At 42.0% G+C, this 25090-nt stretch overlaps 1 protein-coding gene across 6 annotated transcripts in view; it reads right to left on the bottom strand.

The window, feature by feature from the left end:
• Positions 1-8459, bottom strand: part of SRGAP3 (SLIT-ROBO Rho GTPase activating protein 3) — a 214210-nt gene extending 205751 nt beyond the window's left edge. For 5 of the 6 annotated variants that reach the window (XM_060766282.2, XM_060766281.2, XM_060766279.2 and 2 more), the window contains exon 1: positions 7680-8458. In XM_060766282.2, coding sequence (XP_060622265.2) covers positions 7680-7746 — 67 coding nt within the window. In that variant the 5' untranslated portion in view covers positions 7747-8458. Of the gene's footprint in view, positions 1-7679 lie in introns of all 6 variants that reach the window. The other variant, XM_060766278.2, reaches the window with a different exon arrangement.
• Between the last annotated feature and the right edge of the window lie 16631 nt (positions 8460-25090).

Genomic DNA, 25090 nt, shown 5'->3' on the forward strand with positions numbered 1-25090 from the left:
TCATATATGATTATTTTCTTCTAGAGCAGGATCCAAGGTAACTAGTGTCTCCATGCTTCACTCTAATAACCACACTTACACTGAGGTACAACAGGCCTTTATCTGATTACTTTCTCCTCGAACAACTTGCCACTGTGACACCAAAAGTAATAGGAATTAGATGTCATGTGAGGACTTTAGCCCTTTTCAGCTCCATGAAGCTGACTACTTTTTAAAAAACTGCTGTTTTTGGCCTCCAAGAACTGTTTGGGCCTGTTGAGACTTGCCATCAAATCCACTAACCCAATCATATAGGAAGATCTTAACAAACTAGCAGACAAGTTCAAAATACATAAATTCAAAAGGCACAAAGTCAGTACCTAGATGACATTTGGTATTATTGTCCAAGATGTTTCCTCAACAACTACCAAAGTAATAGAAACCCTGTAACACTTCTGGCATATTAACAGGGTACAGATCCATTGATGGCATCACACATTTGAAAGCACAGGAGCTCATCATAACAGCCAACACAAGCCACATTCCCCAGAGGACATTTTTTTAATGTGGCTTTTTAAATCCTGCCTACAGCCAGAAATCTACAGAAAATAACAGAATGCTATATTGGCAAAGGACAGAACAGATGTTGGATTTATTTATTTATTTTGGAGACACCAAAAATTGCATGAGGAAAGAAAGAAATACATTTTATCCATCTATTTCAGTGGTTCTCAACCTGTGGGTCCCCAGATGTTTTGGCCTTCAGCTCCCAGAAGTTCTTGCAGTTGGCAAACTGGCTGGGATTTCATGGAGTTGTAGGCCAAAACACCTGGGGAGCCACAGGTTGAAAACCACTGGTCTATTTTAAGTTCTACTTATCTCCTGACATGGGCTGTGCATCAGACATTTCCAACTGTACCTCGAAAAGCCTGACTTGGCCACAGTGGTCTTAGTTACATCGAGAATGGACTACTGTAACACACTCTACATGGGGCTGCCTTCGAAAATGACTCAGAAACTGCAATTAGTGCAAAGATCAGCCACCAGATTACTAACTGGGGCTAATTCTAGAGAGTATATGATGCCCCTATTAAAACAGCACCACTGGCTGCCGACAAGTTTCCGGAGTCAATTAGAAGTACAGGTTATTACCTATGTATAAAGCCCAATACGCTTCAGGTCCAGCCTGTATTCAAGAGCGCATCTTCTTCTATGAACCAGTGTGGGCTCTAAGATCTGCTGGGGAGGCCCTCCTCTTGGTCCCACCTCCGTCTCAAGCGCAGTTGGTGGGGACGAGAAAGAGGGCCTTCTCGGGGGTGCCCCCCGGCCTTGGAATGCCCCCCCCCCCCAAGAGATCAGATTAGCCCCTACTCTCCAAGTGTTTTGAACCAATTTTGTAGGCACAGCTCTTCAAACGGGCCTTTGACCTTATTTAGGAATCCTTAATTATTATACTTGCGGACTGAATGACTATGTCACCTCACACTTTATGGTCAGATATTGATTGCAACTTCTTTTATATCTGCAGCTACTGTTGCATTTTATTGATTTTAACTAGTAGGGTTTTATGATTTTATGCTATCTTGTCGAAGGCTTTCATGGCCAGAATCGCTGGGTTGTTGTAGGTTTTTAGGGCTATATGGCCATGTTCTAGAAGCATTCTCTCCTGACGTTTTGCCTGCATCTATGACAGACATACTCAGAGGTTGGGAGGTCTGATATAAACTAGGAAAATTGGGTTTATATATCTGTGGAATGTCCAGGGTGGGAGAAATAACTCTTGTCTGTTGGAGGTAGATGTGAATGTTTCAACTGACCACCTTGATTAGCATTTGATGACCTTTATGCTGTCTGTTTATTGTTATTGTGATTTTATTTATGCATGTATTGTATTTTGTTTATTTGCACCTTTGGGTGATTTTGTGAGCTGCCCTGAGTCCCTTCGGAGAGATGGTGGCGGGGTATAAATAAAGTTTTATTATTATTTATAATAAGGAACAGTTTTAAAGCTTTATTTAAAAATACAATTAAATAAACTACCATATTAAAACATCAGCACTTTAAAATCATTTTAAGACATGACAACAACAATGAAAGTACAGCATATACACTATTAAAAGACTTTACAGCCCAGTTAGTCAACCAAATGTCTATTCAAATAAAATAATCTTTACCCGACGACAGGAGAGCAAATAACATCAGATCACCAACTTCCAGAAGCTTTTTTCCCCCCAACCGAGGAGAAACTCATTATCTCAAAGTCTACAAACCAGTTCTAGAAGTCTCCCAGAGCAGGTGGGTTTTTGTTGGGGGGGGGGCCGTTGAGCCTCAATCGGAACATTCAGAATAAGTCAACACCAACCAAAGCTAGGCACTTTAACAGGTAGATTTGGGTTAGCGGAAACAAGGACAATTGGATGAGAGATGGCACCATAGTCCCTTTTCCAACTCAGGAATTAAACAGTGTGTCAGAGACACTCAGACACACAAATCCTGTTAACAAAACAACTCCGCATTCCTTGTCAATCCAAAGCAACAATATATCAAGAGTATTTGTCAATATGTCAAGTGCAGTATATCCTGTTGGTGACAGATGAGAATTAAGGAAAAGATATTATGTCCAGCACAAGAGGGAGGGAAAGATTATGTGACTTATGCCACAACCCTAATGGTATACCCAACCAGACACCTTACTGCACAGACTGGAACTTTTAACTTGTGTCTCCCTACCAGCACACCACCATTGTTGATCACAGGTGGGAACGCATTGCAAGGACTCAACTGGTGCAGGAAAATGCCATTATACTTCTGACTGTCCCATTGTGACACCACTTTGCATGCTTCTCCATTATGTACTATGGGAGTGGTCACTGACTTCTTTGCAACAGGTATGGAATATGAAAAATGTCATGACAATTAACTTTGATTTCAAGACTGCTATCCACATCAGATATGGCGAATACCATGGTTGTTAATATTCAAAGTCACATTGACCTGAGACAGGAAGTTCTCCCAGAATCTGACAACTGGTGCTTGCTATTCTAGAGCCCAAGTTCAAACCACAAGAGGTGGTATTACAACCAACAATGACAAGGGCACATTGAAGTAAACAGATATAAACTAGCTTGCCTTCTCACTTCCTATTTTCATACTGCAGCCTCAAGACAGGGCATCAGAAAAGCTGCATCTTCACTTCAACTATTTTAATCTCAGATATTGTCATCCATCCAACAGAACACATGTAGTTAAAGCCATATAAAGCCATATAAAATTTGTGCTACTCAAAGTGGTAGGCCCTGAAACCAGTTCCAGTCCCTGAGCCACTGGCTGCAAGTCCAGTTCTGGATGACAGATTTCTAGAAGGATATAAAAAAAGTGGGGTGGAATCAGAGCACAGCAACGATGATGAAAAGAGGAAAAGTTCAAGAAAGTTCAAGAAAGTGGACACTTTCAACTTAGTGAAGAGAAGACTGAAAGTCTGCCCCAGAAGAAAGGTCCAAGTCTAACAATTTTAATTATAGGAGGACAACCTGAGACTGAACATTTGGATGATCTTCATGGTAGTAAGAGTTGATCGGCCATGGAATCGATGACCTAGAGCAGAGTTTCTCAACCTGGGGATCGGGACCCATGGAGGGGTCATGAGAGGGGAGTTAGAGGGATCACCAAAGACCATCAGAAAACACATATTTCTGATGGTCTTAGGAACACAGTGCCCTCCGGTGGTAGGTGAACTACATCTCCCCTAAATCACTGTCAATTCCTCCCAAATACCTCCAGTATTTTCTGTTAATCATGGGGATTCTGTGTGGGAAGTTTGGCCCAAATCTATCATTGGTGGAGTTCAAGGAGCTCTTTGACTATAAGTGAACTATACATTCCAGCAACTACAGCTCCCAAATGCCAAGGTATATTTTCCCCAAACTCCACCAGTGTTCATATTTGGGCATATTGAGTATTTGAGCCAAGTTTGGTCCATCGGATTCATTATTGTTGGAGTCTACAGTGCTCTCTGGATGTAAGTGAACTACAACTTCAAAAGTCAAGGTCAATGCCCACCAAACCCTTCCAGTATTTTATGTTGGTCAATAGAGTTCCGTGTGCCAAGTTTGGTTCAATTCCATCGTTGGTGGAGTTCAGAATGCTCTTTGATTGTAGGTGAACTATAAATCCCAGCAACTACGACTTCCAAATGGCAAAATCAATGCCCCCAACCCCACCAATATTCAAATTTGAGAATATGAAGGATTTGTTATGAAATAGCAATGAAAATAATTTGGGGGTCACCACAACATGAGGAACTGTATTAAGGGGTCATGGCATTAGGAAGGTTGAGAACCACTGACCTAGAGAGGTGGTGGGATCTCTTTCTCTGGATGCCTCCAAACAGAGGCTAGAAAGCTCTCTCCTGGGGATGCTTTAAGCTGATCTTATACACTATTGGCCCATGAGGCCCCTGTCCACTCTATGGTTCTACAGTCCCTTAAGAATTTCCTGGAAAGTAAGAACTAAATGTAGACAAAAGGACCTAATATGGTGCTGGTATCTGACATACTGAAGGGGAAAAGATCCTAAATGTACACTAATATGGTGCTGATATCTGACACTCTGTAGGAAAAAAAATCCTAGTCCACCACATCAGATTGCGATATAGGCCACAATAATATTAAGACTGTCTGAATTTTATGCAAGCAGATGATAATTGGCACACAGCAGTATGCGTGGTGACAGCCAATCAGTGTTCAAAGCCTGCAATGAAAATACTAAGAATGCAGAGTGCGCACACAAAGGCATAAAATTAAAAGTCAAGAGCAACCCCCAACTCTCTACTAATGCAAGTAGAGGGCAAATCTATTTAAATCATCTGGGGGCCCTTCCACACAACTAAATGAAATCCCACATTTTCTGCTATGAACTGGAATATATGGCAAAGTGGACTCAGGTAACCTAATTCAAAGCAGATATTGTGTGATTTTCTCCCTTGATATTCTGGGTTATATGGCTGGACTCTGGGACACAATAGGGTGTGAAACTCGCCAATCTAAGTTCTGCAGCCGAAAGAATGTCCTGGTCTTATTTCTGTGACACAATTAGTATTTGATTTGATTTTGAAAGTGTGCTCTACTGATAGGACTTCTATCCCATATGCACCCCACTTTCATCATTTCTAAGCAAATGTATTCATAGATTAAAATGCGATTCAGCCCTACTTTCAATGGTGTGCAGCCTTTAGTGAACCTACACATACAGAATGAATGCTGCAAGCCACTCAGCTACTGGCTCTGAAGTAACCGCTGACTAAAGCACAATATTATGACAACAGCAGCAGATTGAGAAGTTTCCTGCAGGAACTAGTAGAGGACACCCATAAACAATTGCAAGAGATAAGAGAACTTGTATTTCATGGTAACCAGAAAGATCTTGCTTTCCTGGATTTTAATTGGGGGGGGGGGGGACTTCCATGTAAATCAAGAGAGCCAGGTTTTTGTTTGTATTCTAGAGAGTAAAATGGAACGGCATCTGCAGAGGCTCGTTTATGTATTCTCTTCTGTCACAGAGTATGCAGAGCAAGGATTCAGCTGTTCCCTACATGGAGTCAAGCCATTTTGATTGAACGGCAGGCCTCCCTTTTCTGCACACAACCAGTTACATACATCAATCTATGCTGCAAAATCCATGCACCAGCCTGAAAAGTTTTATTTTTGTACAGTATAATGTATCAGAGGTGAGAAAACTGTGACCCTCGAAATATGTTGTATATATTCATTCACCCCTGGCTATTGGGTATTGAGGTTGAATTAAATGCCAACACCATCTAGAGAGGCACAGCAGCCCAATCCTTGCTTGCTCTGTATGTCATTAGAGCTGTTGAAGAATACACCTTATTATTCATGCTTTCCCTTCCCCCTCCCCTTCCCAAAAATAAACCTCTTGGTTTTCAGAAGAGCATCAATACAGTTTTGCAAGGCTGAAGCTTGCTGCGTACGCTGCCACAGCCACATTAAAATTGGATCAATAACAGGGAAGAGGAGACGGATGGTACTCAGTGATATATCAGCAACCAAACTTTCCACCAAAACCTCTTTTACACCATGTTGGCACTACTCCCCATCAACACAACGTCTATGTCTGGAGAAGGGACCAAACCGCTGCTCTTTCAGCATTAACTCCCTCGACAATCCGAGGATTAGGAACACATAAGTGGATGCTGATAACGCCTGTCATATTAGCCCCTTTGCAAGCAGTACAATGCCTGGTGCACAGCCAGCTCCATGTTTAGGTTATTACATCTCAGGGGCCTTGGTTTCTCATTAGGGAAAAGAGAAAAAAAACAAGCATATCTATATGTGTGTATATATATATAATCTTGTATTATATATGCTCTCAAATGCTTGCTTCAACACAAGAAATGCAATGAAAATTGTGGTTTTATGTTCTGCCTGGGGTGTTGCTTAACACAGAAAAGACAGTGACAGTAGTAAAGGTTACACCAAAAAACAAGCTATATGATGCCACCCTCTTAAAGCAGCACTTCCCCCAAGGGTGTGTCTGAGCGGCAAAGGTTTGGTGACCCAGGCTGGTTCTACACTGCATTAGATGGTCAATGGAGAACCCTATAATGCAGTTCAATGTAGTTCAAACTGCATGGTGTGGCTTTACGCTGAGCATTATTTGGCAGTGCGGAACCAGCCCTAGAAATACACCTAAATCAGCCTAAATGCTGCCAGCTTTCAGTATTAGCAGGAATTGCTTGTGCTGTCAAAGGCTTTCATGGCCAGAATCACTGGGTTGCTGTGAATTTTCTGGGCTGTATGGCCATGTTCCAGAAGCATTCTCTCCCAATGTTCACCTGCATCTATGGCAAGCATCCTCAGAGGGTGTGAGGTCTGTTGGAAACTAGGCAAGTGGGGTTTATATATCAATGGAATATCCACAGATTGTGTGTGTGTGGAGGGGGGGGGATGTCACAACCTCTGCCACAGATGCAGGTGAAACGTCAGGAGAGAATGCTTCAAGAGCATGACCATACAGCCCGGAAAACTCACACTAACCCAGGAATTGTTTGCTTTCAACCTCACGGGCGAGCCCTTCCCACTCCCTTGAGTGAAATGACTTGAGTGCTCAAGTAAATGAGAATAAATATGTATGTATGTATATATAACCTGAATAATTTAAGAAAAGAGGAGTGCTGAAAATATCCTCCCTTGCACAGACACCCAGGGAGATAAGATGCCCTTCCCTAAATGCTACTTAAGGTGGGGGGGGGGGGGTAAAACAAGCATCACTTGAGGGAGCCTTTTGCAGAAGGGGGGTCTTTTTCCACGCCTCCACCCTCACCAAAGGCGACATGCCAATCCACCCTGGAGAGAGATGATCTGCAGATGGATGCACCACAATGGGGATGGAAAGCAGAGATGGAGAGGAGAGGAGGGGAAACAACTGGGGATCTATCCATCTGCCTCTAAACCTTACCTAACACACACACACAAATCGAGAACCCATTCACACAGCTGCAATGCAGCTCTGGCTAGCCCCGTATAGCAAATCCACACACACAGAGAGAAAGACAAACACACACAACCTCTCGGCTGGCAAAAGAGGTCGAGGATGCCACGGTCAACCATGAGATGCGCGATGAAGAGGAAGGCTGAGTGAAGGACCACAGGGGCAAGGAGGGAAGGAGGCAAGGCAAGACGCACCTTTGACTTGAGTTTCATACTCCGCGATGATCTCTTTGTCTTTCTTGAACTTGGCTTGAGAGGACATCGTTGGGAAGCTGAGCCCGCAGCCCTTCGAGCTCTCCTTGCTTGATTTTCAGAGCTGGGGAAGGCAGGAGGAGGAGAAGCAGAAGGAGGAGGAGCAGCCACCGGGAATGGCTCGGCTTGGTGCCTGGTTTCTGCCGCTGGATGATGCCTTTTCACTCCGGAGCAGAGAGACCAAACCAGTTCCGCCTCCACCTCGTCCTCCTCCCCTCGCCCTCCGCCGGCATGGGTTGCCCTCTTTTCCCTCCTTCTTCTCTCCCTTCCTTCCTTCCTTGCCCTCCCTCTTCTTCCCTGCACGAAGGGCGTCGGGCGGCAGGAGGAGAGGGGCGGAAACCGGGAGGGTGTGTCACCTGCGCCCGGAGAAAAGGGGCCTCGGGATTGGGCGGGGACCTAATCAAGAGGCAGGCTCCAGGGCCAGGGGAGCCTCTTCGCCCAAAGGCCCCTCTCCACGCGCTCCTCCTTCGCCAGTGGGCATCGGGGGCTCGCTCGCCCTCTCTCGCTTGCTTTCCTTCTCCCGCTCTCTTGCTCTCTCAGAGCGCGGGCATGGCGTGCTCTCCCTTTGCTTCCTTGCCTCCCCTTTCCCACTCTCCCTTAAGTCTTTCTTCCGACGCTGCAAGGCTTGGAATCAAGTTCGGGGCTTTCTCCTTCTCTTCCTTCTCCTCCTCCTCCTCTTCTTCTTCTTCTTCCTCGGGAGCCCACGTCACGCGCAGCACAGGCCCCGCCTCCCGCCTCGAGGAAGGAGCACGGCCCACACCTTGCTTCGCAGCCTCCAGGGCGCTGCCTGACACTCGCGGAAGATCCCCGGCCGCAGCCAGGCTGGAAGGCCAGGCGGTGCCAGAAGGGGAGCTCCCTCTCACTACCTCCTCGGGCGCTTCTGCACCAGGCATGGGCCAACTTGGGCCTTTCCTCCAGGTGTTTTGGACTCCAACGCCCACCATTCCTCACAGCCTCAGGCCCCTTTCTTTTCCCCCTCAGCCCCTTCAGAATGTGAGAATGTTGAGGCTGGCTAATTAGACACCATATGCAAATGAGTGGGGCGAGGTAGCACATGCATGGGCCAACTCAGGTCTTCCCTCCACATGTTTTGGACTCCAACTCCCACCATTCCTCACAGCCTCAGGCCCCTTCCTTTTCCCCCTCAGCTGCTTCAGAGTGTGAGAATGTTGAGGCTGGCCAATCAGAAACCATATGCAAATGAGTGGGGCGAAGTAGCACATGCATGGGCCAACTTGGGTCATCCCTCCAGGTGTTTTGGACTGCAACGCCCACCATTCCTCACAGCTTCAGGCCCCTTCCTTTTCACCCTCAGCCGCTTCCTTCTGCAGTGGGGAATGAGGACAGCCACCCAAGTCTAGACTTCTTAAATGGTGGCTCTCAATCTCAAACAGGGTCTCTTGGCTCAATGTTGGGGTCATGAAAACTTTGGCAACAGTCAAAGGTTTCTGAATGCCACTTATTTACACAAATTTGTTAGCAGAGCTTGAACATTGTTTCCATCCTAAATATTTCGGTGTCACCTTAGATCAAACACTAGCATATAGGAAACACTGCTTGCACACCAAACACAAAGTAGCTGCACACAATAATATCCTGCAGAAACTTACTGGCAGCACATGGGGTGCAGGCCCAAAATTAATAAGAACATCAGCCCTAGCCTTGTCTTACTCAACTGCCGAGTGATGAGGAGTAGTGGAAGCAGGTGAACATAGCGTTTAATGAAACATGCAGAATAATCACAGGATGTCTTAAACCTACACCTGTTGATAAACTCTACAAGCTAGCTGGCATTGCCCCCCCCCCCCCCATGTGCGACGGGAAGTTGCTGCTAAATGTGAGAGAAATAAGGTTGAACACGGTGAAAGCCACCCACTGCATGCTACCAGCCTCCTCCCAGTAGACTCAAATCAAGGAAAAGCTTCATGAGAACTACCACTACTCTTGGCATCCCCCAGTAACAGCAAGGGTATCCCTCTGGGCGGCTAAACCAGAAAATCCCAACTGGATGGCCCCCCACGAGGGTCTTCCCCCAGGGGCAAACCAAGAATGGGCAACTTGGAAGTCCCTGAACAGACTCAGAAATGAAGTGGGCAGATCCAAAGACAACCTGGCAGAAAGAATCACACACCTTGTGTGACTGTGGAGCAGAACAGACAACTCTGCATCTGTATGCTTGTCCATTGTGCCCTGCCTCATGTACAAAGAAAGAATTGTTGGAGGCTACAGACAATGCCATTGCTGTTGCCCGCTTTTGGTCAAAAGATAATTAGCCGCCTGCGCTCCTTCTATTTTTATCAGTTTTATACTAATTTATGCAATGCTTTTGATACGAAATAAAGAAGCAGTGTTTAGAATGGATCACTGTAGAAAATGCTCACCTGTACTCCATCAACAAGAAAATCAGCCTGTTTCGTGCACCTTGCAAATGTTGATTTTTAATTATCAGTAAATATTTGATTTTTATAGCTATTTCATATATCTTATACCTGGAGTCACATAAAAGTTTCTCAAGTAGAAAGGGGTCACGGTTGGAAAAAGTTTAAGAAGCCCAGGGTCATATGTTCGGCTCTGAAAGGTGCCTTTTAAATTAAATATTTCATGCACCCTCCTTACACACACCCAAGTCAGCATCCAAATGTTTGATGTTTGGTAACACTGCCTTCAAAGCATTTCTAATCTATGGCGGTCCTAAAATGAACCTATCATAGGATTTCCTTATTCAGAAGAGTTTTGCTATCGTCTTGCTCCAAGGCTGAGAGAGTGTGGCTTGCCTAAGTTCACCCAGTGGATTTCAAGCTGAGATTTTAACCCTGGTCTCCAGCATTGTAGTCCAACAGTCAAGCCACTACACCACTCTGGTTACCTAAACGTGCATAGATTCTTGAAGACCAATCCTATGGCGAAGCTAGGTGTGCATTTGACATGCAAAATACTTTGTTCTGCACAATTTAAGCCTATATAAGGTCCCCTAACATCCCAAGGGGATCACTCACTATTTAGGATTGTAGCTTTAGAGGACAACAGCATTCACCTGTCTTTAAGTCTGGCAGAATGTATCTGTGGAAACCAAAAGTGGAAATTAAGGCTGCCTTTTCTCTGTTGGTGGAGAGCCACATTCCCTCATTAAATTCATTCACCACTGAGTTCATTAACAGACTAGAAATCTTTAAAGCAATTAAAAATATGTTCCTAATTGATTAAACAGATTTTTTTCAAGTAACTATTTCAAAACAAGTACTTCTTCAAAACTGCAGGTGGTCGATGTCATCTTTAGAAGAAATATTTGCCTTTATTTTTTGCTGGAGGAAGGAATGCCACTTCTCAGATGATATCCTTTAAAATAATAATAACAACAACAACAAGTTTTATTTTGTGTCCCGCCCCCTCTCCCAGATGGGATGCAATCAACATCAAAAATAGCTGCTCTTACTGGAATAAAAGCATTAAAAATGTTAAAACAATTGATCTTACTAAAATATTTCCATTTAAGGCTGATCGTCTCCAAAACCCTGATTCCAGAGCCAAGGAGGAAGCCAATCAAATTTCCTTGGAAAGGACATTCCAGAGCCAGGGAGGTAACAATAATACACTTTATTTAGATTCCGCTTTATCTCCCTGGAGGGACTCAGAATGGATTATGGTTCAATGCCTTTTAACACAGTCAATGATATACAATACACAGAGGTAAAGGCCTTCCCTTCCTTTCTGGTGTCTGGAGACGATGCTCAACTCCAGCCATGGGGAGGTGCTCTTGTTCCACTTTCCATGCGCAGGAGTCTGTTACCCACAGACTTCTCTGATCATGTTGCTGGCATGTCCGCATGGGGCACCTTTTTACCTCCCCACCAAGGCAGTACCTATTGATCTACTTGGATTACATGCTTTCAAACTGCTAGGTAGGCAGGAGCTAGGGATGACAGCCAGGAGCTCACCCCAACTCGTGGATTCAAATTGCTAGCTCTCTGGTCAGCAGATTTTCTGCAGCTGTTGCTTTACCCCGCTGCACTAATGTGGCCCCTCTGAGAAGGCCCTCTCTCTCGTTCCCTCCAGCCATGCTTGTAATGGGGGTGGGACTAATAGGAGGGCCTCCCCTGTGGAACTCAGGGCTCAATCTGGTTCATAAGGGGGGATGCAGTCAAGCAAATAAGCTGGACCTGAATCATGTAGGGCTCTATAAGTTTTAATTGGGCCCAGAAACAAATAGGCAGCCAGTGGAGTTGTGTGCTCCCACTCAGCTCCCAGTGTTGACAGATTCAACCATCCACAGCTTGAAAATATTCAATGAAAAATCCAAAGCGCAAACATTAATTTTAATGTTTTATATAAGGAATACCATTTTATGATGCCATTGTGTACAGTATGTAATGGGACTTGAGCATCCATGGAGTTTAGTATCCATGGAGGTCCTAGAACTGAGCCCTAGCAGAGTCCTCTGTGTATGTGTATGTGTGTGTGAGAGAGAGAGAAAGTAGATTGCTTTTATGTGTTCTTCTGAATGTAAACAGACATAATTGAACTGCTATAAATTCTCAAACTGGACAATACTTTTATAAAACTCAGCTTTGATTTGAACCACCAGCAGCCTGGAAAGTGTTTGGAATACTGCTCACTGATTCACATAGGAAACAGATATTCCCTGTAGGATACAAAGGATGTGAGATAAGTGAAATGAAGAAGTACATGGATACCTGCAAATACTTCACTTCCAGAAGGTCAGTAGGGCACCAAACAAACAATTCTGCAAAGACCCATCTAGGTAAATTGAATATTAGACTGAAGTCCTATATGTATATTTACTATGAAAATGGGTCAAAATAGAAGGGGAAAGGAAGAGGGGCCAACCAAAGGCAAGATGGATGGGTGTTATCCTTAAAGTGACTGGCTTGACCTTGAAGAAGCTGAGGGTAGCTATGGCCAACAGGGAGCTCTGCCATGGGCTGGTCCATGAGACTACGAAGAGTCCGAAGCAACTGAATGAATAAACAACAAATGAAGTCAGCTGAATATAGTGGACCTTGATTTTCTGTGAATGAGCATAAGGTTGGACTGAATGCCTTTTTAGATCTCAAATATGATGAATGAAAAATTTTTCCAGCCCTAATGTTGAACCTTAGGGCCACTGTACTCTGTAGCATTACATTTTAATGTATATGTTGTGAGAATAAGTGAAATAAAATTGATATAACAGTATATATTCAGAAGTTCTACAGAGGTTATAAATAAAGGTCCATTACGATAAAGCATTTTAAGTGCACACTGATCATATGATTCTAATGGAGAATTTATGCACACTTCTCTGCCTCTGGATTGTACTGAATATGAAAATGTGCTCCAGGAAAGCAGATATGTATACATGCATTTGCAGAGCACTAGTTGCCACGGAATCTATTTGCATTTGTGGTCACTTGGAGTTATGATATAATCACCCTTGTTGCACCTTCAGGTTTACTGTAATATATTCTGAATTTTTAATTACTGCCAAGAACAGGAAAGGTATGTTGCTTTATAAAAACTAAACCAGACATCATCCCTAAGTAAGGAATCCAAAGGCTTGTATATGCTTACAAGTTATCTGTTGAGTTATGGCAACCCATGAGTCCCATAGGGTTTTCTGAGGCAAGAAATACTCAGAAGTGGTTTGCCACTGGCTTTTTCTGAAATATAGCCTACCATATTTTGTGTTCCTTGGTAGTCCCCCATCCAAGTACTAAGCAGGTTGTAATTTTGCTGCTTCTGTTGTTGTGGAAGCCTTCAAGTCAAGTGCAACATCGCAACCTACTCCCTACTCCCATCGCAACCTACTGCCATTGACTTCCTCACAGGTTGTGTCACTCAGTGAGCTTCCATGGCTGAGCAGATATTGAAACCCTGGTCTCTCTGAGTCCTAATAAAACTCAAATTTTTGGAAAATGTGACTCTCCATAACCATTTGGGAAATGGGATCCATAACCTTTTGGGAAAATCACTGGTCACAGGAAAGGCATTTCCTTGTTAGAAGTCACAACCTTTGTTGGAAAAATGGCATTCTCCAGCATTCATGCAACTCAACTAGATCTCTCGGCTGTTAAACTGATGCACCTAGGTATGTCTATGAACTGTTAGTGACAAATACATGCCAGTGCTCAAAATATATATTCAGCAGAGTTTCAGAAGTGTTGTTTTAGTTGCCCCAAAAAAAGCTACTCTCCCTTAAAATATATTTGCCTTTAAATCCTGCTCTCGAGATGTTGTAGGTTGTTTGGACTGTATTTAAGTGTGTTTAAGTGGAGGCCAAGGTCTTTAGGAACTGCACCCAGTGTGCTGATCACTACTGGGACCACCTTTACTGGCTCGTGCCAGTGTCTTTGCAGTTTGATCTTTAAATCCTTATCTCGTGTCAGCTTTTCTAGTTATTTCTTTATTGTTGTTGTTGTATAAGAACAGAAAGCTAGGAGACTTGAGAAAGTGGGAAAGAGATCATCAGTGTATATACACTTGCAGGGTTTGAGCAGTTTCATACCATGTATTGTCAAAAGCTTTCATGGCCAGAACTACTAGTTTGTTGTAGGTTTTTTGGACGATATGGTCATGGTCTAGAAGCATTTTCTCCTGATGTTTCACCTGCATCTGTGGCAGGCATCCTCAGAGGTTATGACCTCGGGATGCCTGCCATAGATGCAGGTGAAACATCAGGAGAGAATGCTTCTAGAGCATGGCCATATAGCCCAAAAAACCTACAACAACCCAGTTATTCCTGCCATAAAAGCCTTCGACAATACACGCTCTTGAGAGACAAAATAAACAGTCATCTTTAAAAGTAACAAAGTTGTTTTACTCACAAAATTTCATGTATACAGCATACAGGTTCTTTGCTTATGAATCCAGTTACAATAGGATTTTAAGTACCATAGTTTCTCTGTGTAGGTAACACAGGGCATCTTCTTTAGAAACAGTAGTCCATAGTTCAAAGCATCTCTCTGTTCTGAGAGTCTAATGAGTCTCTAAGCATACTGTTCCTGCATTGAAGTCTAAAGTATACTAATGGCTTCTACTCCCTCTAAGAGTCTAATAGTTTCTACTAACTAAAATGGAGTTGGTCTGAACATACTCAGTTCCGATACTGCAGCCCCTCCCACAACAAAGAAGTCAGGTAAAATTGCAAACCAATACACACATACAATACAGTAAGCAATTATATATATATATTAAACAAATAACTAGTGGAAGCTTGAGAAGGTTGCTATTTCCAACACAAACTCCTACACCACACTCATCCCACTTTCTTCCTTCATTGTGCATCAGATACCTTACTTACAAAACTTTCATAAACTTTTCAACTTCTGAGATAGTAAGTTTACGGAAAAAGCAATGTTAATATATGTATCTTGGTGGTATCACACTATTGCCTAGGAAGTTGAGTTCCATATTACTTCCTATGTTTAAGGACACACAAAAATATATTAAAATACAAATAGTAAGCCATCATTAGAGTTATCAATTCAGAGGGTCCGTACACAGTTCTTAAGCTGGGCAGCACACATAGTTCAGGAAGGCATGAGTGAAGAATCAGACCTACAACAGACACACAAAACATAATTGCCACCTCCCTAATACATGGTGGATCTTTCTAAAAGGTGGGGTCACCAGGCTTGATGGTTAGGCTTAAACAGATAGGAATGTCATTTTAGCTCTTTGTGTATTTCTACTTGCATAGTGTTCATCATAACCTCTGATGACAATTTGCAACATCCAACAGCAAAAGACCGTTATATCATGGCGGCAGAAGGAGCGGAGGATGGAGGTAATGTGTTCAGTCCCTTGATGGTTGAGATCTTTAGCAAGCTCTGGCAGCAGGCTTTCAAAAATAGTGCAGTGCAATAATTTTAATGTGGAATATGTGCAATTGATTATGGCATGGCCTTAGATTCTAATCCCTGGATAGCATGTTTTAACATTGGAATGGATTTTAATTATGTGTAATATGTATTAATTTTAATCCAATTTATTTTTAAGTTAACATTGTATGTTTTAAGGCACTGTGTAAGTGCCACATATAAGCCACCTTGAGTCCCCCTTGGGGTAAAGAAAGGTGGGATATAAATAAGGTAAATAAAAAATAAATTGAGACCCAATGTTGTGTGGACCAAAGTGGCTCAAGCTGTTCAGGCATATACTGGTGATAATGATAGTAGAGCTTGGCTGGAGACAGGATCTCAGGCCCAAAATCTTATGCTGTGCCCTGATGCAACAGAAGTTACTTGCATTGCGTTCAGGTTGCAGGGTGGCCATTCTAGAAGGAAAGGCAACATCAGATTGTGACAGATAAAGCCATGTGCTGGATGGGTGGCCCTCTGGTTAGAATATATAATCAAGATCAGTCTATGCTGAAAAGTGAGAACACGAACAATGTTGCGAAACACTATGGTAACAAGGAGGAAGGAAGTTGGTCCTGTGATGAAAATCAGTTATTTTGCCACCTCCTTCATTAGATGATGATGCTGTCAGGAAATTTGGTTTACAATGAAAGGTTTAACCCCCAACATTTCCAGTTTAAAGAACCTCAAATACAAGGGTTAGAGACCCCGAGGGCTCTTTTGAAATGTCTAAAAGTGGCTGCCAGTCCAAATAGACAAACTGACTCTAAACAGATCATCCATCTGACATTGTGTAAGGGATGGAGCTCCTCATGTTCTCCCCAGCTATGCTGTTTGACAAGTCATTTCTAGGTCACATCTTGCCAATGGCTTAGGGCTTCCTTTGTAACACCAGCAACAGCAAATAAAAGTAGGGTAATGATGTGCTTCAGCACTCAAGCACTCAAGCACACCTACCACCAGCATTAAAGTCTTTCATTTTCCATTGTTTTTGAAGTGGAAATTTCAATAAAATAGATCTGAGTCAAATGCTGTAGGTATCATAACTGCATTCTAGACTCTATGGGAGAAACTGTACAGATTTAAAAGCAATGTAATTATGATGTTCAGTAACAACGTATGGATTGCTCTGTTGTACCAAACCAAATAACATATATACCGATTCCAAGTATAGTTGATTAACTATTTTGCTGAAGCCATTATTACAAATGCAGAGCTGTTCCAGCTGCCTGGATTGATCACAGCAGTCAGTATGAGGCCTCCAAGAAATCTACAAGCAGGTCATGAAGTCAATATGTCCCTCTGCTTTTTTTATTCCTGTTCCCAAACATCTTTTTAAACATTAAGACTCCAACGAACCAGGCACAAATAACAAGTAATAATGGATCCCACTCATATCTTTCTGGGTGAATGTGTCTACTTTCCTATCAGGACTTGTCTCCAATCTTTACTGGTGCTCTGTCAATGGGATCCTTTCTTTATTGATGATCCCACTGGTGAAAGATGATGGAACAAGTCATTTTTGCTAATGCCATGCTCCACAACATTTGCTCAAGTGATTTGGACAATCTGGAATAGCGTGGGGTGATGACACAGAGAGCTGCAAAGGGGAAGGGAAAACCCTACCTCCAGGGGTTTCTAGATGAAATGGATTATTTAGATTACTTTCAGTCTGGTTTCAGGTCTGGTTATGGGACAGGCAGCTTTGGTCACCTTAGTGCAGTAGTTCTCAACCTATGAGTCCCTAGATGTTTTGGCCTTCAGCTCCCAGAAATCCTACCAGCTAGTAAACTGGCTGGGATTTCTGGGCGTTGTAGGCCAAAACACCTGGGGACCCACAGGTTGAGAACCACTGCCTTAGTGGATGACCTACACAAAGAACTGGACAGGGGGAGTGTGTCCCTATTGATTCTCCTTGACCTCTTGGATGTTTTTGATACCATCAACCATGGTATCCTTCTGGGCTGCCTCGCTGAGATGGACAGGGAGGCACTATTTGACAGTGGCTCCGTTCCTTCCTGGATGGGCAAAACCAGAAGGTGGTGCCGGGGATTCCTGTTCAAACCCCTGGCTGGTAACTCTATTTCATCCCTTATCCTACTTGACACATACATGAAATCATTGGGAGATGTCATCAGGAGTGGGGCACCATCTCTATGCAGATGGCATGTTCTGCCCCCATGCTATATTGACTACTTGGAAGGTGAACTGGCTGCGCGGGGAACAGATCGGAGACTATATAGTTGACTCAAACAAGAATGTATTATAAACGACAAGAATTTTAGACTTTCTCTTCTTCTGAGTCTCACTACAAAGTCTTTATGAAGAGATGTAAAGTCTTTGGGAGATAGAAACAGGCTGAACTGACGCTCTTGAACCTTTATTTCTTCTTCTTATCTCTTTCTTGTATGGTATTCAACTGTCTCTAATTATCTCAATATTTAACTCTGACTGTATTCAAATACTCTGACTGTATTTTAATACAGCTCCAACTGGATGTATTATTTGTAGACTTTCCAGCCTTTCTCTCTTTTCACCTTCCAGTCACAAAAAGGCTGGCTCTTCTAAGAACCAGAAGTGCCTTGCCAGAGGCTCCTTCCCTGAGAGGATTCTTAAAGGGGCAGGGGCATCAAATGCAGGAGGCTTCAAACGCAAAGAGGCTGTCCAGACTGACCCAGCAGAAACTGTATACAAAACATTAATCCCGCTAACTAAAAAGAGGTTAACTAGGGGTAAACAGTGATGGTCTTCATGGAGCATGACATAACATCCAACTATACTATTTTCAATCAAAACCAATGAAGCTGTCCTAACCCTAAACCAGTGTCTGTCATCAGTAATGGACTGAATAAAAAAACAAATTGAAGCTTAATCCAGGCAAGACAGAGGTTCTCCTGGTCAATTGGAAGGTAGATCAGAGGATAGGGATCCAGCCTGTGCTGTATGGGGTCAACCCCCCCCCCCCCCCCCCCCAAAGACAGGTTCACAGCTTGGAGGTAATTCTGGATTCAACATTAAACCTGGAGGCCCAGGTTTCTGCAGTGGCCAGGAGTTCCTTTGCACATTTAAAATGTGTGCCCTAACTGCACCTATTCCTTGAGATGCCGGATATGACCATGGTAGTACATGCCTTAGTTACATTCTGTTTGGATTACTGTAATGTGCATAACATGGTAAATTCGAAACATATTCTCAGCCAGACCAAATAAAAGGATTACATTAAAAAGTGTTGTTTATTTTCAGCCCTTTCTAAATAATAATAACATTGGAAGGGAATGTTGGAGCCATCCTGTCTAATGCACTCCTGACAGATGGCAACTCTAATTCTATTTAAAGATCTCTAAAGAAGGAAAGCCCAGTATCCTCTGAGACAGTCTGTTACACCTTTAGCTCTTACTATCATGAAGGTCTTCCTAATAAGTAAGGAGCATTTTTCTTTTCATGTAATTTGATTCTACTGGTTTGTTTTCTAATCTCAGGAACATCAGAAAACAAGCTTGCTCAATCTTCATCATGTCATCCCTTCAAATGTTTAAAGATGGATATCAAGTCCTATCTTAACCATCTCTTGTCCAAGTTAAAGACACCTAACTCCCTAAGTCACTTCTCATGGTCTTCCAGTCCTTTTATCATCTTGGTTGCCCTTCCCTGAGCACATCTCAGCTTATCCACATCTTTCTTGAACTGTGACAGAGAGAACTTAGTACAGAAATTTCTTTTCAATGCATTCTTGCTACCATCACACAGCAAGTTGACATTTTAACTGAGTTATCTGCCAAGATCTCATTTCTTCTTCAAAGCATGTCATATTCATATAGATACCAACAATTTCTCATGTATTGCTACCGAAGAAAGAAAAAACTAGTTATGTTTGTCTTTTTTACATGTAAAGGTGAACAGCAGAAGGTGTTTAGTATTTCAAGATAATTTTAAAAGTGAACAAAATTATCCTTTAAAGAGTGGACAATTGTTCTGTGTATTTCGTGAGATATTACAAGTATTGTCCAGTGTACACTTTTAGAAATCAAACAATCTCCATCTGTGAGTTCACATCTGAAAGGAACAGATTAACTGGGGTGGAACATGATGTTGCCAGTGATAAAATGAGCAGCTACCCTATTATTATTATTATTATTATTATTATTATTATTATTATTATTTGATACACAACAAGATTAGTTCACAGCAAACAAGATCACTATGCTGGCTTTTGTATTCAATCATACATCGGACATTTCTCAAGTGTCTAGGACTATGTGATGTATCAGCTAATAATGTGTGTAGATCCAAGTAGGGTGGCCTTTTGTAGCTAACAGATGGTAATTTTGTTAGCGCCAATTGTTGTTAAGTGCAGGCCAAGGTCTTTAGGCACTGCAACCAGTGTGCTAATCACCATTTGGGCCCACCTTTACTGGCTTGTGCCAGAGTCTTTACAGTTCTATCTTTAAATCCTCATATAGTGTAAGCTTTTCCAGTTGTTTTCGTTAATTCTGCTGTTGGCTGGGATTGCAACAGCAACTATCTATCCTTTCATTTTTTCCACAATCATGTGGTCAGGAGTATTGTGCTCCAAAACTCTGTTAGTCCCAGAGTAGTTTGATATGTTCATTTTCTGTAACTTTTTCATGCTCGTGATCCCACCAGTTTTTGTCACTGCAGATAGTATTTGTAGCACAGGTTCCAGTGGATCATCTGAGTACAGTATTATGCCTCTGCTTGTAGTCCATCTGCGTGATCTTCTTGCTGCAGCTGAGTATGTGATCCATTGTTTCATCTGCTTCCTTGAGAGTCTACACTTGAAATCTGTAGTCGACTTTTCAATTCTGGCTTTGATGGCATTTGTTCTAATTGCTTGTTCTTGGGCTGCATTGTTACTATTGTTGTTGTTATTTAATACACAACAAGATTAGCATACAGCAAACAAGATCACTATGCTGGTTTTATTATTATTTGCAGCTGAGGAACAGCAGCCATGTGGACCTGCTCTGTAATGCACTCAGAACCTTTTAAAATATGATCCTATTTCTTGAAGTCACTTGACTTTATAAAATGTATTCCCTTGGGCTCAATGTATCTGGAAGTGAGAGGGCTCCATCAAAATCTGTGGCTATTCCTCATGAGGAAAGCTACATGAGTGAAAACTGCTCAAAAGGAAAACATAAGATCTCGGGGAAATATGGTTTCTCATAGACAGAAATCACACCTCCAGTAGTATTTCGTAGGTGATGTTTTTAAATCACCGCATCTCTTTCTTTCTTCTCCAAGATCAAAAGGAAAAAACATTTTCCTGCCGCATGATGAAATTCCCACACATTCTGCATCTTGCTTTCATTACCCCTTTCATGTCACATAAGGACCAAACTCCATGTTAAAAGCAAACATGTGCATTTAAAAACAGACAGATGCTGCTTGCAATGAAACCAGTGTTCTGAAGGCATCCTATTTAGTGAAAAAGCCGCAGCGGGGGATTTCACCACATGGCACTTTTCTGATGCAATACTTTCTCCCCAGTTTTACTGAACCAGGTTCCAGGCATCCAGGCTTGAAGAGTGGCCAAAGAATCCAAAAGGACTATTTATTACTTCTTATTAATTATTATTTATGTAGTACATGTATGTGTGTAGAATGGGTGCGTGTGTCACATCCAAAATCTCCCTTTTTCTTTTAAAATGACAACTATGCATGTCATGTTTTACTGAGTAACAACTGCAAAACATTTTTGTAAAAAGAAACGAAAGCTCAAATGATTGATCTAAAGACATTTTAGGTTTTCATAAAAAAGATACTTGGATTCTGCCAGGTTTTGTCAGTTGTCATTGCCTCCACATCCATCCACTCTTTCTATTCTTTTGAGTGTCTCTTTGTAGTGATTTCTTAAAACTTCAATAGGGCTCTTCCAAATATATATATTTTTAAGTTGTGTCTTGGTTTGCTGTGCTGTTCCTATGTTTTGAAATGCAAATTTTCTTCTCTCTGATTTTTTAAAAAATTTAGTGTTTTAATGCAAAAATGCCATTTCACTGATGAACTATAGATCAAAAGGAAAAAATTAAATTAAAAAAAGACAGGGAAGAAAAATAAATGTATTCTGATATATCTGAAAATACACCCACTGAATGGCAAGAATAAAATGCAGCTGCTGATGCCAGGAAATGCCAAAGGATAATCCATGACAAAAGAAATATATTTGAGAAATCCAAGATCTGCAGCAACAAATACTGAAATTTCACAACAAACTTGCCCCATATTAATGAGTCCTTTGAGTTGCTTGCTATAATAAGGGAGAAGGCGACATAAAGAGGTGGGGCATTAATTCCTTGCTCTACAGCAGTGGTTCTCAACCTTTTTTTTTTGACCAGGGGTCACTTGACCAAGGACTACTTGACTAGGGACCAGTTAGACCAGGGACCACTTTGACAAGGAACCACTTTGACCAGGGACCACTTTACCAGGGACCTTTTGACCAGGGACCACTTGACGAGGGACCACTTTGACCAGGGACCACTTTGATCAGGGACCACTTTGACCAGGGACCACTTGACCAAGGACCGCTTGACCAGGGACCACTCTCCAACATTAATACCAAAAAGGTTATGAATCAGTTTTTGGTCGACTTTAGATTCAGTTTGGTTATTTGGGGTGCTGATTCAGAACATTGCATTGAATAGACCACATCAGCTCTAGTTTCTGATACAGAATATATGCCATCTGGTAATTGCCACCTTCTCGTCCACAGAAAACCATATGTAATAATCTAGAGCTGATGTGGTGGTAGTAGTAATCTTTCGTGGGTAGTCAACCTCTCCCCTTCCAATGTAGATCTGGAGTTCAGTCATCCCCTTTGGCTTTTATGCTTTTACATATTCCCTCAGCACCCTCCTGGCTTCTAAGATGTTACCACCAGCTACATCTATGCCATAGTATTAATGCAGTTTGACATTACTCTGGCTGCCATGACTAGTGCTATGGGATCTTGGGAGTTGTAGTTTGATGAGGGACTAGCACTCTTAGACAGAGAAGGTTGAGGGTACTCAGACAAATGCAGAGGAACCTTCTTGGAGAGAGCTGCTGGAATTATCACACCATTGTTTTTACGGTTGCAAGTGCTGACCCTAAAAAATATCAGTGCCTCCTCCATCTGGATTATCTCTTCCTATCTCTTACTAGATTGGTTACCACCAGCTGACCTATGGAAAGGATTCTAATGCTTGGTTATGATCTTGTATTTGAAACAAAGAACAACTGCTGATAGTTTTATTATTGTACAGTTTCTTCCTTCTTCCCTAATTATTTTCCTAATGTATCATGACTTCTAAAATATAGGTTTGAAATCCCACTTCTTGTTGTTAACTGCCATCAAGTTGACTTTGACTTATGGCAACTTATGAACGAGAGACCTCCAACTCACCATGCCATTAATAGCCATACTCAGGCGTTGAACACTCAGGACTGTGGCTTCCTTGATTGAGTCCATCCATCTGAAATACAATCTTCCCCTCCTCCAGCTGACTTTTCCTTTGCCAATCATATTTGTCTTTTCTAATAATGCATTATGGTGATTCAAAAAATGTCCAAAGTATGGCAGCCTCGATTTACTCATCTTGACTTCTAAGGAGAGTTCAAGCTTGATTTGCTATAGATCCCCTCTATTTATCTTTTTAGCAACTCACGGTATCCATAGAACTCTTCTCCGGCACCACATGTCAAATGAATTGAACTGTTTTATGAGTCTTTCTTTTCAGGAAGAAGTGTAGAATAACCAGCAATACATTGAAAAACATTTCCATTCTATTGTCCAACTTCTTTCCTTAGGCCAGAAAAGGCAATAAAGTTGTTGCATTTCTGTGTGTCTTTAATAGTTTCTACTACAGCGTTCCAGACCAGAGCCTCCACATCTTAACAGCAATAAAAGTTGGTGAGAACAAGTCTGTGTGTATTCAGACAGCTGATCAAATTGCCTGTCTGAAAGATAGAATTCTTATAATAAGAATACAATTATATGCTAGGAATTGTTTATTTCAAAATTGATACCACAAAGTACATTTTTGGATAGTTTATTTAAATTGACAATAATTTGGATATAATTTTATTTTATATCTGTAAGTACTGTATATGTGTATGTGTAGATACACACACTATCTTCCACATCCGCAGATTCTTCATCCATTATCTATGGCAGAAGCTAAAGCTAACATCAGGAGCTCACCCCATCCCGTGGATCCAAACCAACAACCTTCCGATCTGCAAGTTCTGCAGCTTAGTGTTTTAACCCACTTCACCACTGTGGCACAATATGTATGTATTGTGCCACGGTATATTTCCAATATGAGATACATTTCAGGCATTCTCTTCTTGACTGATATAATTTCCCCCAAGATTCCAACTCATCATGTAAATCTGGATACTCAAGTCCCATTAGATGAAAATAGCATTGTAAAATGGTGCTCCTTATATGTAATATCAAAATCAAGGCTTGCTTTTTTGGATTGGTTAAAATATTTCCAAGCTGTAAATGATTGAATCTGTAGACGCAGAACCCATGGATATGGAGGGCCAAGTGTATCTCATATCCTCATCCTTGACATAGTGAGAGAAGAGGACTGCTCAGTTCCAGTATCTTCTAAAAGATGTAGGGGTAGTTTTGCTTCATTTTACATTTTGTTGCGGTGTGCACACCCACATCAGGTTCCCCACCTGACCAGCAACCTATGGCATAGCTCTGGGTTTTATTTATTTCCTTTGGGAGATGAGTTCAGACAATCCATTCTCCACCCGCCACCACACCACACAAGCTCTGAATCATGATATTCAACGACTGTTGTCCATTTTCTCAAGGTTTCATGATTACTTTACCGGGGAAACAAAAATCAATACAAAAGCCATGAAATTGCTATTATGTAATCTAGGACAGACTGGCTGCTACTCAGACCTCACTAAAAATAAAGCAGCAGCATCTGGAGAAGTTATTACTCTATGAATCAGTGATCTTGGCTAAATGTATTAATATCTGAACCAGAAAAAGGAAGAAGAAAGAAAGAGACACTTTACTTAGCATGCAAGCGAATTTCAAATAAGGCAGTGTGGGAGGGCCAAAAAACATCTAGCTATAAAAAAACAAATACTTTACAGCTGCAAGGTTTAAGAAAACTCATAGTAACTATAGCAACATGGTCACCCCAATAAGGCTAATATAAATTACTTGCAGGGCAGTAGCTCTACACTCAAGAAGCAATGGTAATATTAGGCTCAATATAGTCCTAAAGGAAGGCCAGTTCCTCAGGCACTGTTTGACTTGTGCTCACTGAATATTGCTTCATATCATCTTAAACCTTTATCTTCATATACTTGCCTTTTCTCCAAAGAGCTTGAAGTGACATACATGATATTCCTTGTTATGGGAATGACGGTCATATGAGACAAAGTCATATGATACTGTGTCCACACTGCAAGTTTGACATCATTTTAACTACTATAGCTCCAGTCAGTAGAATTGTGGAA

The sequence above is a fragment of the Anolis sagrei genome, chromosome 2 (genome assembly GCF_037176765.1).
Source record: "Anolis sagrei isolate rAnoSag1 chromosome 2, rAnoSag1.mat, whole genome shotgun sequence".
Taxonomy (NCBI): domain Eukaryota; kingdom Metazoa; phylum Chordata; class Lepidosauria; order Squamata; family Dactyloidae; genus Anolis; species Anolis sagrei.